The sequence below is a fragment of the Paramisgurnus dabryanus genome, chromosome 21, assembly GCF_030506205.2.
Source record: "Paramisgurnus dabryanus chromosome 21, PD_genome_1.1, whole genome shotgun sequence".
In the NCBI taxonomy this organism is placed as follows: domain Eukaryota; kingdom Metazoa; phylum Chordata; class Actinopteri; order Cypriniformes; family Cobitidae; genus Paramisgurnus; species Paramisgurnus dabryanus.
Genome location: NC_133357.1, coordinates 21,375,718 through 21,393,198, shown reverse-complemented (window position 1 = coordinate 21,393,198; position 17,481 = coordinate 21,375,718). Strand labels below are relative to the sequence as shown.

Below are 17,481 nucleotides of genomic sequence, written 5' to 3'. Positions count from 1 at the left end.
AATCATGCTAACATCATGCTAGCTTCATGCTAATCATGCTAGCATCATGCTAGCTTCATGCTAATCATGCTACCATCATGCTAGCATCATGCTAGCTTCATGCTAATCATGCTAGCATCATGCTAGCTTCATGCTAATCATGCTTCCATCATGCTAGCATCATGCTAGCTTCATGCTAATCATGCTAGCATCATGCTAGCTTCATGCTAATCATGCTACCATCATGTTAGCATCATGCTAGCTTCATGCTAATCATGTTAGCATCATGCTAGCTTCATGCTAATCATGCTACCATCATGTTAGCATCATGCTAGCTTCATGCTAATCATGCTAGCATCATGCTAGCTTTATGCTAATCATGCTAGCATCATGCTAGCTTCATGCTAATCATGCTACCATCATGTTAGCATCATGCTAGCTTCATGCTAATCATGCTAGCATCATGCTAGCTTCATGCTAATCATGCTAGCTTCATGCTAATCATGCTAGCTTCATGCTAGCTTCATGCTAGCATCATGCTAGCTTCATGCTAATCATGCTACCATCATGCTAGCTTCATGCTAATGCTAGCTTCATGCTAATCATGCTAGCATCATGCTAGCTTCATGCTAATCATGCTAGCATCATGCTAGCTTCATGCTAATCATGCTAGCATCATGCTAGCTTCATGCTAATCATGCTACCATCATGCTAGCTTCATGCTAATCATGCTACCATCATGTTAGATTCATGCTAATCATGCTAGCTTCATGCTAATCATGCTAACATCATGCTAGCTTCATGCTAATCATGCTAACATCATGCTAGCTTCATGCTAATCATGCTAACATCATGCTAGCTTCATGCTAATCATGTTAACATCATGTTAGCTTCATGCTAATCATGCTAGCATCATGCTAGCTTCATGCTAATCATGCTTGCATCATGCTAGCTTCATGCTAATCATGCTAACATCATGCTAGCTTCATGCTAATCATGCTAACATCATGCTAGTTTCATGGTAATCATGCTACCTTTATACTTAAACATACTAACTGCCAGACTGCCTACTAAACTAAACTTCTGTCAAACCGTTTTAATTGTTCAGGCTACGCTTTTTCAAGCCAACATAAAGTTTGTCTTCAAACTTTAATATCTAGTTATTATTATTATTATTATTATTATTCTTCCAACCAAATTTCCGCAATTAATACGGCTCGAACCGTTTAACTTAGAAACTTCATTCCAACTCTCAAACGTGCGGACTATTCGGGAATAGTGTGCTATGACTTTTATAAGCGATCGGGGGTACGGTCTTCGCCCCAGGGGCGAAAAAGCAGCCGAAAAATCCCATAGACTTAACATTGCGACAAACTTTGACGAGTCGTAGCTCAGACCTAGGATTTCACAGAAACTTGTGACTTGCCACATTTGAAGAGGCTGGCAGGCTCTGTAAGAACATACCTCACAATGGGATGTAAGTTGTACCCCTGGGGTGTAAGAGGTCCCCAAATTTCCCCATAGACTTATAATGGGGCAGGAATCATGCCCATATAAGGAACTAAAAACGTCCCGGATGGGATATCTTTGCAGCGCAATGTCATAGAGACATGGGGGTGGGCTCATTTTACTCAGGCATCCAATCAGTCCCTTAGGATCCTTATTGAGCTATCAAGCCACGCCCCTAGCAACCATTTTGGGCACCCTAGCAACATCTCCCATAGACTGCCATTATAAAATGCCCAGATGGATATCTTTGCAGCACAGTGTCACAGAGACATGGGGGTGGGCTCATTTTACTCAGGCATCCAATCAGTCTCTCACCATCCTTATTGAGGTATTAAGCCACGCCCCTAGCAACCAAATATGAGCAGCCTAGCAACATAATAAACAAAGCCTTATATCTCTGGATCCGGACATCATAGAGACATGGGGGTTGGATCTTTGGGTCATATTAGCTTCATGCTAGCTTCATGCTAAGCCATGCTAGCTTCGTGCTAGTTTCATGCTAGCTTTATGCTAATTTCATAATAAATCTTGCTAACTTAATGCTAAATCATGCTAGCTTCATGTTAAATCTTGTTAGCTTCATGCTAAATCATGCTAGCTTCATGCTAATCATGTTAGCATCATCTTAATCATGCTAGCATCATGCTAATAATGCTAGGATCATGCTAATTTCATGCTAAATTCATGCTAACTTCATGGTAATCATGCTAGCATCATGCTAGCTTCATGCAAATTATGCTAGCTTCATGCTAATCATACTAACATCATGTTAGCTTTATGCTAATCATGATACCATCACGCTAGCTTCATGCTAATCATGCTAGCATCATGTTAGCTTCATGCTAATCATGCTAGCATCATGTTAGCTTCATGCTAATCATGCTAGCATCATGTTAGCTTCATGCTAATCATGCTAGCATCATGCTAATCATGCTAACATCATGTTAGCATCATGCTAATCATGCTAGCATCATGCTAGCTTCATGCTAATCATGCTAGCATCATGCTAGCTTCATGCTAATCATGCTAGCATTGTGCTAGCTTCATGCTAATCATGCTAGCATCGTGCTAGCTTCATGCTAATCATGCTAGCATCGTGCTAGCTTCATGCTAATCATGCTAGCATCATGCTAGCTTCATGCTAATCATGTTAGCATCATGTTAGCTTCATGGTAGCATCATGCTAACATAATGCTAATCATGCTAGCTTCATGCTAATCATGCTAGCATCATGCTAGCTTCATGCTAATCATGTTAGCATCATGCTAATCATGCTAACATCATGCTAGCTTTATGCTAATCATGCTAGCATCATGCTAGCTTCATGCTAATCATGCTAACATCATGCTAACTTCATGCTAATCATGCTAACATCATGTTAGCATCATGCTAATCATGCTAGCATCATGCTAGCTTCATGCTAATCATGCTAGCATCGTGCTAGCTTCATGCTAATCATGCTAGCATTGTGCTAGCTTCATGCTAATCATGCTAGCATCGTGCTAGCTTCATGCTAATCATGCTAGCATCGTGCTAGCTTCATGCTAATCATGCTAGCATCATGCTAGCTTCATGCTAATCATGTTAGCATCATGTTAGCTTCATGGTAGCATCATGCTAACATAATGCTAATCATGCTAGCTTCATGCTAATCATGCTAGCATCATGCTAGCTTCATGCTAATCATGTTAGCATCATGCTAATCATGCTAACATCATGCTAGCTTTATGCTAATCATGCTAGCATCATGCTAGCTTCATGCTAATCATGCTAACATCATGCTAGCTTCATGCTAATCATGTTAGCATCATGCTAATCATGCTACCATCATGCTAGCTTCATGCTAATCATGCTAGCATCATGCTAGCTTCATGCTAATCATGCTAACATCATTTTAGCTTCATGCTAATCATGCTAGCATCATGCTAGCTTCATGCTAATCATGCTAGCATCATGCTAGCTTCATGTTAATCATGCTAGCATCATGCTAGCATCATGCTAATCATGCTAGCATCATGCTAGCTTCATGCTAATCATTCTAGCATCATGCTAACGTCATGCTGAATCATGCTAATCATGCTAACATCATATTTCATCATGATAACTTTTTTTAAATCATGCTAGCTTCACACTAAAACATGTCAACAGCCAGGTAAACTACTAGACTAAATTTCTTTTACATTTCTGTCAATCCACTTTTTGCATTTTCATGCACTGGTAATTCCTTGGGAATTGCATATCTAGTCTTTTCAGATCTGTAAAAATGAATTCATCCACTACGCTAGGTGGCGGCATTAAGCTTTAAACGCTACAGTCCCCCACTCCATGGAAAACGAATGAGAGGGTGAAGTTGAAGGCAAATTAATATGCTTAATCTCCCCACCGTAAACGCATTTTCAAAGTGTTTATTGTTGCAGTGCCTTCGTTTTTACTGTAAAAGTATATATTAATAGTTATGTGATGTAAATACCGTTAAATAGCATCAACTAATATGTTATCTGCAGCTACTGTTAGCAATCTGATCTATTCTGCCTGCACTGCTGCTGCACACTGTCATTTGTAATGTTGTATTTAAAGTACATTTAATCACAGTGAATTAAAACTTTGAAAAAACTTGCTCATTGCACATATCTCTTTTTTTAATAGATAAATATATATATTTTAAAAGACGTCAGAAGTAAGAAGGTGAGAAAGGATATAGTTTAAGCTACTTAGGCAGCTAGCTTATGTTTTGTCCATATGCATTTTCCTGAAAATCGATGATTTCGAATGATTTCACCTCAGAAATACATTAATAGACCGTTATAACATGTAAATCTACAATCTCTTACATTAAAATATCCTTATGTGTGATGAGAGAGAGAGAGAAAGAGAGCGAGAAACGCTTCCATAAGCAGGTGAGAAATTGTTCTGCTAGTGAAGTCAAAATTGTTATTCTTTCTTATGTAGCTCTAGAGTTACTGGATTAGCCTACAGCAAACATATTTTGCCTATTTTTGGATAAGAGAAGTTAAAGTGCCATTGTCAAAATTTGTTATGTTACAGTTACAGAATGATAATACAGAGAAAAATTTCAGCAGGGGACCATTTTGAACCCCTAGAATTGGGCTAGGCCCCCAATGTTTACAATGTCTGGCTCCACCCTTAACAACATTCTTTAATAACTATTTTCATTACCGATTATTATTATTATTATTATTATTATTATTATTATTATTATCAATTTTATCCATTAGTTGTTGCAACCCTAATATATGGGTGATTATAAAAATGACATGTACCGTAACTATACGTTGCACTTTTTTTCTTAGATTGGCTGGTCCTGTGACTTATAGTCAGATTTGACTTGTAAGTCAGTATGAATTCATTTTGACATAATTGAACCAAGAGACAACAGTACCTTCTACAGCTGCGAGAATCCTTTATATACTGTTCCTGTATTTATGTAATTCAGTGGTTTCAGTGATGTGAAATGAAGAGCCTGCAAACTTGGATGCGCATTGGCTTGTTCTGTTAATTAAGCCTATTCAGCTTTCCAGGTATGTTCTGTATGCTATTGTTTATCCGGTAAATAACTGTTTGTATTACGTTAATGTACGGACACCCATTCAACCTGCTGTTCTGTGTGCTATTGTTAAGTTGAATAACTTGCCTTTCCAGATGAAATGTCTGTTCTTCGGTTTGGATTTTGTGAAATAATTTTCGAAATAAACATGATGTATAGTCCACTGCGACTTCCAAAACGCAATAAATCCATTTTGACAAATTTCGGTAAAAACGTGTTTTCTATACCAAGAAAGTGACAAGATGAAAACCACTATTTTCTGTTACAAACTTTCACATAGCATCTGTAGGTTATAAAAACATAAAAAATTCAAATCCATAACTTGATTTTCAAAGATTTATTATAAAAACTGATTATTTTTTCCACAAAATGCAATAAATCCATGACAAGTTTTTATTCAAAATGCTATAAATCTATTGAATCAATCGCCTATATAAATGTGCATTCATCTTTGCCATGTTATATTCATTTAGTTGACTAGTTGTACACACTAATTTAAAATATAAACATTAATGTCATTAATCAAAACACTTACAGTACTTTGTGATATTAAGAACACTGTCATTGCTGCTGTTATACTTGACGTCGTCGCTTAACGTTTTTCACAGCGATCAGCTGTAAAATGTTTTGGTCCTGCTCGATTTTCGTTGACTTTGAGTAAAATTATGGAAAGTTTTTCATAAGATCCCCTGGGGTCAATGTGTTATCATGACTTATTACAAGGCTCTCTGGAATGCTTGATTCTGATTGGTCAGTTGAGACATTTGCAGGTTAGTTCTTTTCAAATAATAACCGCTCCAAAGTAATAACGCATAGCCGGTACTACTTGTACGAGTAAAATCGCTCCGCGCCAATAAAGATCAATAAAGATTACTGTTTGGCGCCATCTTGTGACTAACACTGGACAACCACGACAAGACACATTTTATGCATTCGTGCAAAGTTTCGCGGAAGGATAAACATGTTAATTAAAAACAAATATGCCAATAAAATGTTTCAAATTCATATTCATGTCCGGTTTTTTTCTTATGTGACAAGTAGCCGTGTAATAAGCGGGATAATGTAGAGGCAGCCGGTAGTTATTGGGAAAGAAGCCCCTTCAGTGTGATACAAGACCCTCCGCTTAGCGTCGGGTCCTGATCACACTGTCGGGGCTTATTTCCCGATAACTACCGGCTGCCTCTACATTATCCCTTACAGAAACTTGATGCTGTCGGCCCGGGCAAACAAGCACCCGTCTCCCGAGTGCCTTTTGGGTAAATTATTAGATGTTGATGGCTTACGTTTCTTTCCCATCACAGAAAACCACCATCGGTTTATCAATGCTATTAAAGTATTATTTTGTTTTTGTTTGTTTGGTGATCACGAAGTACATAGTAGATGAGGAAAACTAGGACTCCGTATACTCAGCGCGCCGCCATTGTTTGTTTACATTGCGTGGAATGGTGCGCTGTAATCTGTGGAGTGGATTTATGGCATTCTGTAGAAAAGGAGGAGTGGCGTTTATTGCGTTTTGGGAAAAAAGAGAGAAAAGATGACAGAATAACACAGTGGATATTGGATTTTGCGTAAAATTAAGAATTTACTTTTTAATACTGACCTGATATAATACTGATTCTGGCAGTAACTAATTTTTTTCAAAAATGGCGTTTATTGCGTTTTGGAACCAAACTCTTCATATGTTTCTTTATGACCCTTGTTTGATTGCTGCGCCTTATACTACGGAGCGACATATAGTCCAGGAAAATACGGTACATTTGCTGTCAAGTTTATTTTTTCTGCTTTTTTGAAATGGTTATATTTTCAAATATTTTAATAATTTGGTATTCATTGTCATAATTCACAAAATCTTACAGTGCCATAACAATATCATATATTCTGTCACAAGTGTCATGTTGTCTGAACAGTTTCAATTCTGTTGACAGTTAGTAAGTAGAGTAAAAGTGTTGACACTCAAAGGAAGAGGCAGTTTCTCTGTGTACATGCTGTTACATTTTGTCAACACTGTTACTCTACATTGGTAACAGAGTTGGACACTATTGACACTGACTAATTCAGACAACAGGAAATTTAAGACACTTGTTACAGAAAATATTATATTGTTGTTGCCTGTAACATTTTGTGATTCATGACAATAGATTTTTTATAAACCATTTATTTACTAAAATTAATAAAAATATAACTATTTTAAAAAGCAGAAAAAAACTTTAACAATAAATGTACTTACAATTATATAATCACTTATATGTCAAAGATGTTGAATGTTTTTGATCTAAAGAGAAGGGGTTTCCAGCAAAGATTTGTTTTAGAGAAATGCAATGTATTTATCAAAAGTATTTTAAGGATAAATTATGTGATTGATGTCTAAACATGCAGCACTTTTATAGGGAACATAAAACAGAGTACAACAGTGCAGTCAATGTGCGTACAGACTGACAGGAAAGTGTCAATCATGCACTATCAAACATCTGGTAAAGGAGCTAAAAGTGTAAATAATTTGCTGAATATATTTAGCTAGCCAAACATTTATTTGTTTTCAACATCTTCCTGTAATATGAGCCGTCTCTTCTCCATATCTCGTGCCCCTTTTATAAATATTTATTTATCGAGTAATTCATTCCTAGACTGGACAAGAAGGTGTTTGCTCGTGTTTAAAAATCTACGTTGAGTTTCAAGTTCAGTGTAATTTTCTGTAACCGTATAGCCCCAGGCAGACTATTGATGAGCTAGTTTCTATTTCTCTAGAAACTGAGGTGGAAAACACACAGTTACATGCAATTGTAGAGAATTAATAGGTAGACTGAACCTGATGAATTTGTTTTCTTGATTTCATTTGGTCTGGTGAATCGATTAAATACGATCGATACGTGGACGTGCCTGTGCATGTTAATAGTCGACGGTTCTGTTTCGTTTCGGTGCATTATGGGATACGAATCATACCATTGTAAAGCTTGGTCATAATAACACAACAAACAACCTGTTTTTATTGATGCCATAGTTATAAGCTTCCCTTGCCTCATTTATACAGGAATATTTTTTTATGCTATTAATGTTCGCTGTCATAGCAACAGACTTGAAATGAGGCTTAGCATTTATTTATTTGTTTATGTAGCTCATTTCTTCTTATCTTTTAATTCAATTATAGAGCTGAAGGTTCAAGACTTGATGCTACATCATATTTCAAGTGCCTTGCAATCAAACTCTTAAAATTACCTTCAGAGCTCGGCTCTTTGTGCATTTGTGGCTGTGGTTTCCTTTCCTTTTTGTGTTATGTATCAATAACTCATCATTGAGACTTCAAAGACATTCCTTCAGGTTGGTGTATGTTTTCCCTTCTGACAGTCGAAGTCCTCAGAGGCTTCACCTCTCCCCTAAAATCCTCATGTTTGTGTTGCTTGTCTGCTATAGTTTGTGTCTATGGGAAAATTAGGCATTAGGAATGTAGGAGCTTTTTAGGAGATGAAAGTTTATCATCTGTGCAAATAGACCGATGCCAGGATAACTCAAATAAACAGAAATCTGTGAGCCAAGACCATGCAGCATTCTTTAGTAGTTACACTGTTGGTTTCCTTTCATGTTTCTGACAATATAATAACATTTTACCCAAACAAATGTGCATTAGCTTTGCTGTTAAACAGGCCAATACTAGTTCTTTCAGATTGGCTTTTTGTAGTAATTTCAAACACATTTCTTTACAGCAAACATGGCTGTTGGCAACCTATGGCAGTATGTAACTTTCATGATTTATGGTTGCTGGATTTTTCTTTAATATTTCTGTTCCGGATGCATTTGTCATGTGCTTGCTATGTGTACTGTGTTACTGTAATTTTTTATGATGTTTGCTATGCACACTTCCCATCATGTTCCCATCATTGTCTAACAACATCATGGATATGCAAAGCAGGATATCTGTGCACTTTGCGTCTCTCCATCCATTGCACACTATGCTTATTTTTATAGCTCTGATCCTGGATCAACTATGCAAAACACCTGCTCACCTAGTATATGCATCACAGCACGGCCAGCTATTAACTTTAATTAACATGGCAGGATTTGGGTTTTTGGCTAAATGTTAATAAAAAAAGTTTACTTCAAAAGGATGACACTAGTTTCAGATCCAGTACTTTTGTTGTTTTTTTTCTTTAAAAAAAGTATATAAAAAAGTTATTTACAAAACTTTTTGAACAGCGCTGATTTTTTCAAATACCTCATTTGTAAAACCTCAGATTCGTCCTTGGCGAGCATTTGAAGTTATCGGTCTCGGCGAAACTAAAACACGCTGTCCCTGCCAGCCGAAACAGGCAGAGGCTGTGTTAGCCGCTAAATTACAAGCACTCAAATCCCACGAGCTCTGTTCTGGTTCACATTCATGTCAGGAGAGGGGTTGCTTGTTTGTCTAGAGATTTTCTTCGCCTGTTTACTCTAGCTGTGTTGCTTTTCGAGCCGTTCCCCCGCCCTTCCCAGTTGTTTACATAAGGCCCTCCCTGTGTATTATGGCACCTGCCAGATCTGCAGATCGTACCACCTGGTTAATGTTAAATTGCTCCAGAAGGAAGATGTGTTTGTTAATAAACACCAAACCCTGGGCTCCAGTGTTTACTGTAGTCATGGTGGCAATCAGTTATTTAACAAATATCGGCCCCTGCTTCCTTGTGTGGGAGAGCGTCGTTAACAGTGTACAAACCAGAAAAATGTGCAGCCGGCGAAAGGAGAGCCTAAATTGAGTTTTTATGAAGTTAAGATCTGTGCCAATGTAGCCATCAAGATTCACCTTTAAAACATACGGTCAGCACTTTTTAGCCCATCCAACTGCTTTAATTTAATGCTTTATGAATAGCGTGTATGCAGGCTATATCAATATACGCACAAACTGGCTTTAGTAATGGCTTGTTTATGAATTATAGTAGTAGTTATTAATTCAGCATCAGCGTCTTTGATACTGACAATGAGCTACGGTACTCTGGCCATTCTCCTTGCTGATTGTATCAGGCTCCGAGGAATGTTTTCTTTGTTCGTGTCAGTTTTTTGTAAACACACTGATGTGATCAGGCTGTTTAACGCAGATGTTTGTCGACTTTAAGAAGGAAGAAGCAGGATATTGATTGTTCAAGGGCAGAACAGACATTCAAAGTGGGCTTAGACTGAAGTATCTTCAATGCACATCCTTTGGCTAAGAGCTCTTTCACTTTTTTATAACTTTTCGTTATTATTTACATTTCTTCATTTAGCAGACACGTCTTTCCATAGCAACTTACAAATGAGAAAGCATCTATTAAGCACTTATTATGCCCATTCTTACAAGATTTTTTTTTCCATTGCATAGGACCCCACGGTTTGGTTTGGGTTGGGTCAGCTTACTTCTGGGAGCTTTTCCACTGGGTGCAGTACGTAGTCCCCAATATTTTTTTGTACCTCCTTGGTTGGGGATCCAAGAGACCCGAGCTGATAACAAAACGTGATGCAAAAACACTGTAGATCACTGATTGGCCTGAGAGAATCGTCACTGCCAGTATTTATTATTTATTTATTATATATTTCCGTTTGCGATGGTGAGAACAAAGATGGGCCACGTTGAGGAGTGATTTAGCTGAAAAGTCACTGTTTATTTCACTTTCATCACTGCTGGTTTTCTCAAAACATGCACAACAAGCTGCTGTTTCTTCTTCGTTTGTGGGTTAAATTGCTTCTTCATTGACAGTCGTGCTGCTACTAGGCTTGGCTATCGAGTATCAATTAGGACCGGGACTTTGCGATTTTTCCCGGAATCGTTCAAAAGTTAAAATTTCGATTCCTAGTTTCGATTCACAGTCCACCGACTGGAAGAACAAACCGCTGAACACCAACAACGAAGCGTCTATCGAAAGTGTTGGCATAACCTAGCGAGTCGAACATGGATAGCATGAGTCGCTGGTCAAAACTGCGCCTTTACTTCTTACTTCTTACTTTCTAAACAGAACGGAATCTCTGCAAAATGCTATATTTTTTGGCAAGATTGTTTCGTGCATGGGAGGGTGCACGTTGAACATTATAAAGCACCTCTGAGTTTATGGAGTAGAAACTACATTGCAGACCGAATCCGGTTACTAAAACGGTACATATTAGGGCTGTAACGATTAATTGTGCAAATGCGCGTTTTCTCATTGAATGAATTACGGTGAAATGCCGTCACATTCAAAATCCAGAGGGCGCTCTCGTGCAGAAACTCCAATTGTGCCACAGGAGAAGTAGCATTACAAATGCTATTTCAGGGAATGTCTTTAAGAATATTTATATTGCCGTTCTTCAGATTGTTTCAGGTATTTTCATGATAATAAAGAATATTTTGAATGATTTTGTTTAACGAGTGTTGCTTTTTTAAATGCACGTTATAAACGACTCTGACTCATAATGATTTAGATTGCTAAGGACTGACCAAAACGCCATAGTAAACGCACAAGCTGCGCATGAAACACAAAATTGCAGCCTTGCGATTCAGAATCGATTTTAGACAGGTCTTTTTGATTGGACACGCGATTAAAGCCCTAGTACATTTACAATTAATAATATGTCTGGTGCCAACATTGTGGCAGCTAACAAATTAGCCCACATATTTTTTTTACGTGATGTGCTGAGCGACCGTGTTTTCTATACAGCAGGAGATACTATCTGTCCAAAACGCATCCAGCCTGAGAAGGCAGATATGATAATTTTCCTAAACAAGAACTGTTTCTGATTTTATACTGTACCTGCTAATCTGGACTGGGTTTTACCAGTTGTTTCTTATTGTTTATTTGCTATTCTGCACCAGATCAGCCCATCAGTGGGAGCAAAGTACCTGCAGCATCATACAATTGTACATGTGTAAATGTGTAAATAAAGCTCTCTTGAGGAAAATGTAAATGTGTAAATAAAGCTCTCTTGAGGAAAATGTACCCCTTGTATGTATTCATAATTTATAATATTTATATTCAAGTTCATAAATTTGATATTTATATTGTAGTTGAAAACAGCCCTGTGAGAAATTCATAGTAAAGTTCATAAAAAGTAAAAAGTTCATAGAATTAAAATTGATTCATCCGGCCAGAAGGTCTTTCCTTTAGAAAGAAAGTTGGTTAGCTAGCTCATTTAAAATATCCTAAACTTTGATTTCTTGACTCTGCCTCTTAAAAGAATTGGAATCGAGAATTGTTCGGAACCGGAATTGTTAAAGTTTAAACAATACGGTTCATTGGTTCGTTGGGTCGGATTGATTTTACACTTAACATCGAAACGCGATTGGGCCATTCAGGTGGTCTCAGAGCGGTTGTTTTGGTGTGTATCCGAGCGCGATTGCCATGTTTACATATGTCTTAACGAACCGAACCAAGGGAGAATATGCACCAGGTTTTGAAACAAAGGAACCCTTAGTCTCAGGTGCCCCATATTTGGGTGGGAGCAAAAACACGCTGTTTTTGTGCCTGTACCTTTAAATGCAATTCACTTACCAACAAAGACCATGAGCGCTTTCAGTTAAAATAGATCTGATTTCTGTGAATACAATCTGAGACAACAGTGTCTCACTATTAAGATCTGGTGGACAGCGTACAAGTCGCTGATGGTGAAAATTATGGTGTTGCAGGACTGTCAGTCTGCGCCCGTGGGCGGGGCTTTATCAGTGTGATGTCACATTAACAAAAGAATCAAAACCGTTTTTTGAATTAAGGCAGTTGTGTTTGCACACTGCCAACACGCATTTATGTTCAAACAGCTTGTAAAGTGAATTTTGCATAATAGGTGCCCTTTATTCAGCACTTTTTATTAGTAACAACATAAGGCAAATTTGCTGTTTAGATCAGTTACACACTTTAGTATTGTTTACATAGACTAATGCTATTTTGCTGGTGGAACTGCACTTTAATTTTCGTTTTAAATTATAACTAGTGGTTGATAATTTTTTTATTATATAGCCAATACAGATATTGAGAAAGCAATGTGGCCAATTACCTGATATGAAGCCAATACAAAACAAATGCAATTACATTAAATGAATATTTATAAATATACCTACCTACTTGAAAAATATTTACAAGACAAGATCTGTCACCTCATTGTGCTGTTTTGATAAAACTTTACTGCACGTGTTTTTCTGCGCAACACAATATAACGTAATGTTAAGAATTCATAACAATTGGTAATTTACTGTCTGTCAGACTTTTTTACACCTGAGTGTGTTTTTTGTTAGTAACACCAAACTTAAAGAAGATAAAGATTTTGGGCTAACTTAAAAGATTTTACACTCAATTATGCATATAATACAAAATTATCTGACAATATATCGACCACTGCAATATATCGGTCTATCACTAATTATAACACTTCCTAACTCCATTTCAGCAACGTTTCACTGAGCAATAAGATGTCAGTAGGTCTGCAAATTTTTAAGGTGCAGCATTAACATGTCTGTTGTTGTGAAATTCTGCAAATTCTCAGAAGTGTTTGTTTATTATGCAGCTATCGTTTTTGTGAGCAGTACAAACACAAATGTTTGTGTTGTGATGTCAGTTGTACTGGCACGCATGATCCATCATGATCTGGTCTGTGGGCCTGTGTGGAGGGTGAAAGAGAGAAACGTGTTTGCAAAAGCATAACTGACACTCTTCTAAGGATATAATGGGAACATTTTCTCATGGTTACTTACGTCTTTTGATCATGATGTGATTTGGTTATTGTTGCAGTTCAGTATTATGGGTGCATTAATTAGGTCATTAAAATACAATTTATCCAATACCCCATATAAGGCTTCATTGAGAAATTATTGTTATCTTTACTCTCTTTTTGTTTAAGTTAGGTAACCCAACTCATTAATAATAGGGGATGTATAAATGAAGACATCTCAGTAAAGCATTTCATGAAAAATGTTGTTATTACAGTTATCGGACAAACACTTTACTCATCCTAAGTGATATTTTAACCAGATTTGTTACAGACTCTACATACTGTAATGAATGACTGACTCTGAATGAGTCTGAAAGCACGCATGTATGCTCACTTGTTTGTACTTATGCACAATATAACCTGACTTTCGTCTCTGATATGCTCTCTGTGTTTTGTTTATTTAAATAATGCTCTGCAATTATTTGTTGTTTATTTCTACGTACAGCAAGAATTAGCGTACCGGTAAATTTACATTTTCAAATGCGTTTTAGCCATCATATGAAGTGTGATACAAGTGTGTACCGAACCATGGCAAGTCATTTTTTGTTCTTTTGTTTGTTTGTTTCATCGCTACCCTTTTCAGTGTCAAAAGTTAGTTATTTGTTTTGCTTACTGTTGTCTCTTTCCCCCTTTTGTATTTTAGGTTGTCATACCGACATGCAGGAGTCCAAGACTGATCAAACAACCAATAGCATTCCAGCTGGGCAGGAAGGTCAGAGCTCAGAGAGCGAGAAGAGAATAACCCGGGAAACGTCTTCATCCCCATCATCCCAGAGCCTGCAAACACAAGTAAGCAACTTTTTCAATTACTTGAGATGACATTAGCAGCCAGCAGCAAGACTCTTGAGACTCTCCCTCATTCCCCTATAGCGTTTCTCTGCCTTTAAATTATACTCGAGACTGACTTTTAGGACGCGTTCCAGGAAATACTTTCTCAAAGCAATGAAATTCTTATTGATATGTCAACATTGGTTGCACAATAGCATTGTTGCCCATTTACAAAAAAAGTTAAGCAATCGCGAGACACACCCTTGTGTTAACGCAAAGATTATTCATTTATTTTTAGTCATTTAACAAGCTTGCTTAGGTGAACCAGGAGTTATGAGCTCTTGGTCACATCTATCTAAATACCCGTGTCATTAAAAATCAACGTTAGAAACGTTTCTGTATTTGCTGTGACAGAACAATCACTAAGTACCACAGGTTCATCCTAAGAGTACCCAACCATCGCCCCATACTTGGATTCCAGCTGTATGATGTCATCAAACTCTTCCGCAGCTTTGGGAATATAGGCCAGACAGCTGTGGGTTCAACTAAGTGTCCCATATAAAAAAGGGCTTTAAAAGCTTTTGTAAACTCTTTCCCTTATGGTTTTCATCTCGTAAAGATTACACATGCGACATGGTGTGTCTACTTTCCCCATTTCTATTGACACTTCTGTTGAAGTTTTCATATCCGTTCGCTTGTCTCCCCACCCATTTTTTGAATAGGGGAGTTCCACAGGGCCAGATGTTTGACCCTTTGGAGGTGTAAGAGGATGGACCCAGCACTGTGGATATTGTTTGCATGCACTATTTGCATTTTTCTTTCCTTGATTTCTATCTAAAGGGCCTCACAATGGGAAATTAAGACAAACGCAACAGAGAGTGAGAGAGACATCCTTTCATAAACCTCTTATTTCACAACTTGTTAGACTGTTGTGTAGTTCTGGTTTATTTGCTTTGTGACTGTTTCCTGACAATTTGCTTTGTGACCGTTTTGTTTTACATCCTAGTGTATAGTGTTTACAGATTTAAATAAAGGGCAGATTTCAATTATTCACTTAAGCTAAATAATTATGTTTATAGTTGTGTTACTATTGTTGCATTTTTTGGGGGGGGGGTCCATACGACATCATCACAGTGTTAGCAGACAGAGTTTACAAACATTTTCAACTAGGTTTGGATATGGTTTGAGTAATTCAATTACAAAATGTTTTGAATGTTTACAAACGTATTTAATAAAAAAATTATAAAACTGCAGAAAATATGGAGTGAAAATAAATTGTGCTCACAGTTGTGTTCAGCACTTGGATTACATTCTTACTGCAGGCGTTATCACAAATTTTTTTAAAGTTGATGACGGCCAAGTTAACACAATCTCATGTTATTTTGTATGTATTTTACAAGTTGGCTAATTTGTGTAATTTTTGCGTTTTTGTACGTTTTGCTTTCGCCCCCCGTGACTTTCTGGTGGGGGGCCATTATAAAATGTTTCTAAAAATAGTACATTTTTGTATGATTCACTTTGTACAAAGTAGGGGTGTAATGATACATCGATATGGATTGATATATCAATTATATTTTTAACGATACAATTAGTGGTGTGACGGATCGCAGTTGATCCGTGATCCGTATGGATCACGACCCAAAGTTTAGCTCACATTTGCTTATTATATGCATATTTAAATAGGGAAAGTTCTCATCTGCACGTGTTTCAGAGGCTTGCAAATGTTAACATTCAAGTGATTTTAACCTCTCGACGCGCACTAGCTCGCGGACGGAAGGACGTCAGTTTTTTTTAATGCTGCTAACAATATATATATAGCCTACTGTGTACAAACAAGAATAATAATAACACTACTATACATCGTTTAAAAGGTCTAAGGGTTTAGCATCAGTGTATGGTGTCCGTTTTGAGATTAAATTGCTCTAGTATCATAAATATAGTATTTTATTACAGAAGTCCAGATAACAACATGCATAATATAAACTGACTCCTTACCTTTGTGCTGGTATAAGGAACGCGAATCGAATCCAGTCTGTTTCAGATGTGTGAATAACCCATAAAAACTCTCCAACAAAATACATCCAATGACCACTGTTGTCCACAAATGCGTATAATCCGTGAAATATGGATATATTTTCCATTGTTTACATCAGATTTCAGATGCACGTCTTGTAATAGATTATAATATACAATCTGAGGACTATTTACATCGTAACACTTGTATATGAGAGCACACTCGCGTTCAAAACCAGCGCTCAAACTTGATTGTACAAGTATGTGGGAGTATAATACATAATATCCAAACAGCGCTGTCTAATATCGTGATGTCATCTGACTCGCGCGTTCCTCCAATGACTTCATGGAAAATATTGATAGACAGAACGTGTAGCCAATTAGAACACGAATTCAACGATCTTTGTGTGAAGCTTTATTTCCTGGTGTGGATACGGCATTTTATACGCTTATATAAGGATAAACAATAAAAAGAACGAACGTGTATGCATGTAAACAAAAGACTTTTATTTTGTGGCTGACTGGCACTTAGAAAAGGCACTAGTCTTACAAAAACTCTTGCAAGAACCTCATTTTTGGGTCTATTGACTTCAAACGTGAAATATAACTTCTTTAGACTTGTGGCTTTGGCCTCATTGCATTTCTAGGTTTCACACATATATTTATCATTAAGATTTTTAGTGTTAAAAAAGATGTTATGCAAAAAAAAATGTATTACAATGTACTTCAGCCTCTCTAACTTTTTTTTTATCTTAAAATAATTTTGAAACATGGAAAACGAAGCTCAAAGTGTCTTCTATCTAATGATACCACAGTTATGCTTATACTATAAATGGTTTAGTAAAAACAGCCCTTTTAGTGAAAGTAGGTATTTTCATGGTTTCGGGCCAGAATGGGGGTGCTTTTCAAGAGGTTAAACAATTTAACCGCAAAAAGGTGCTAAAGTGAGCAGCTTCATGTATGCACAGCACACA

General features: G+C 37.1%; 1 protein-coding gene across 5 annotated transcripts in view; it reads left to right on the top strand.

Annotated features, from left to right (window-relative positions):
• Nucleotides 1-17,481, top strand: part of foxp1a (forkhead box P1a) — a 68,178-nt gene that overhangs the window by 23,049 nt on the left and 27,648 nt on the right. For all 5 annotated transcript variants that reach the window (XM_065249828.2, XM_065249829.2, XM_065249830.2 and 2 more), the window contains exon 2: nucleotides 14,370-14,515. In XM_065249828.2, the coding sequence (XP_065105900.2) occupies nucleotides 14,384-14,515 (132 nt within the window). In that variant the 5' untranslated portion in view covers nucleotides 14,370-14,383. The remainder of the gene's footprint in view (nucleotides 1-14,369; nucleotides 14,516-17,481) is intronic.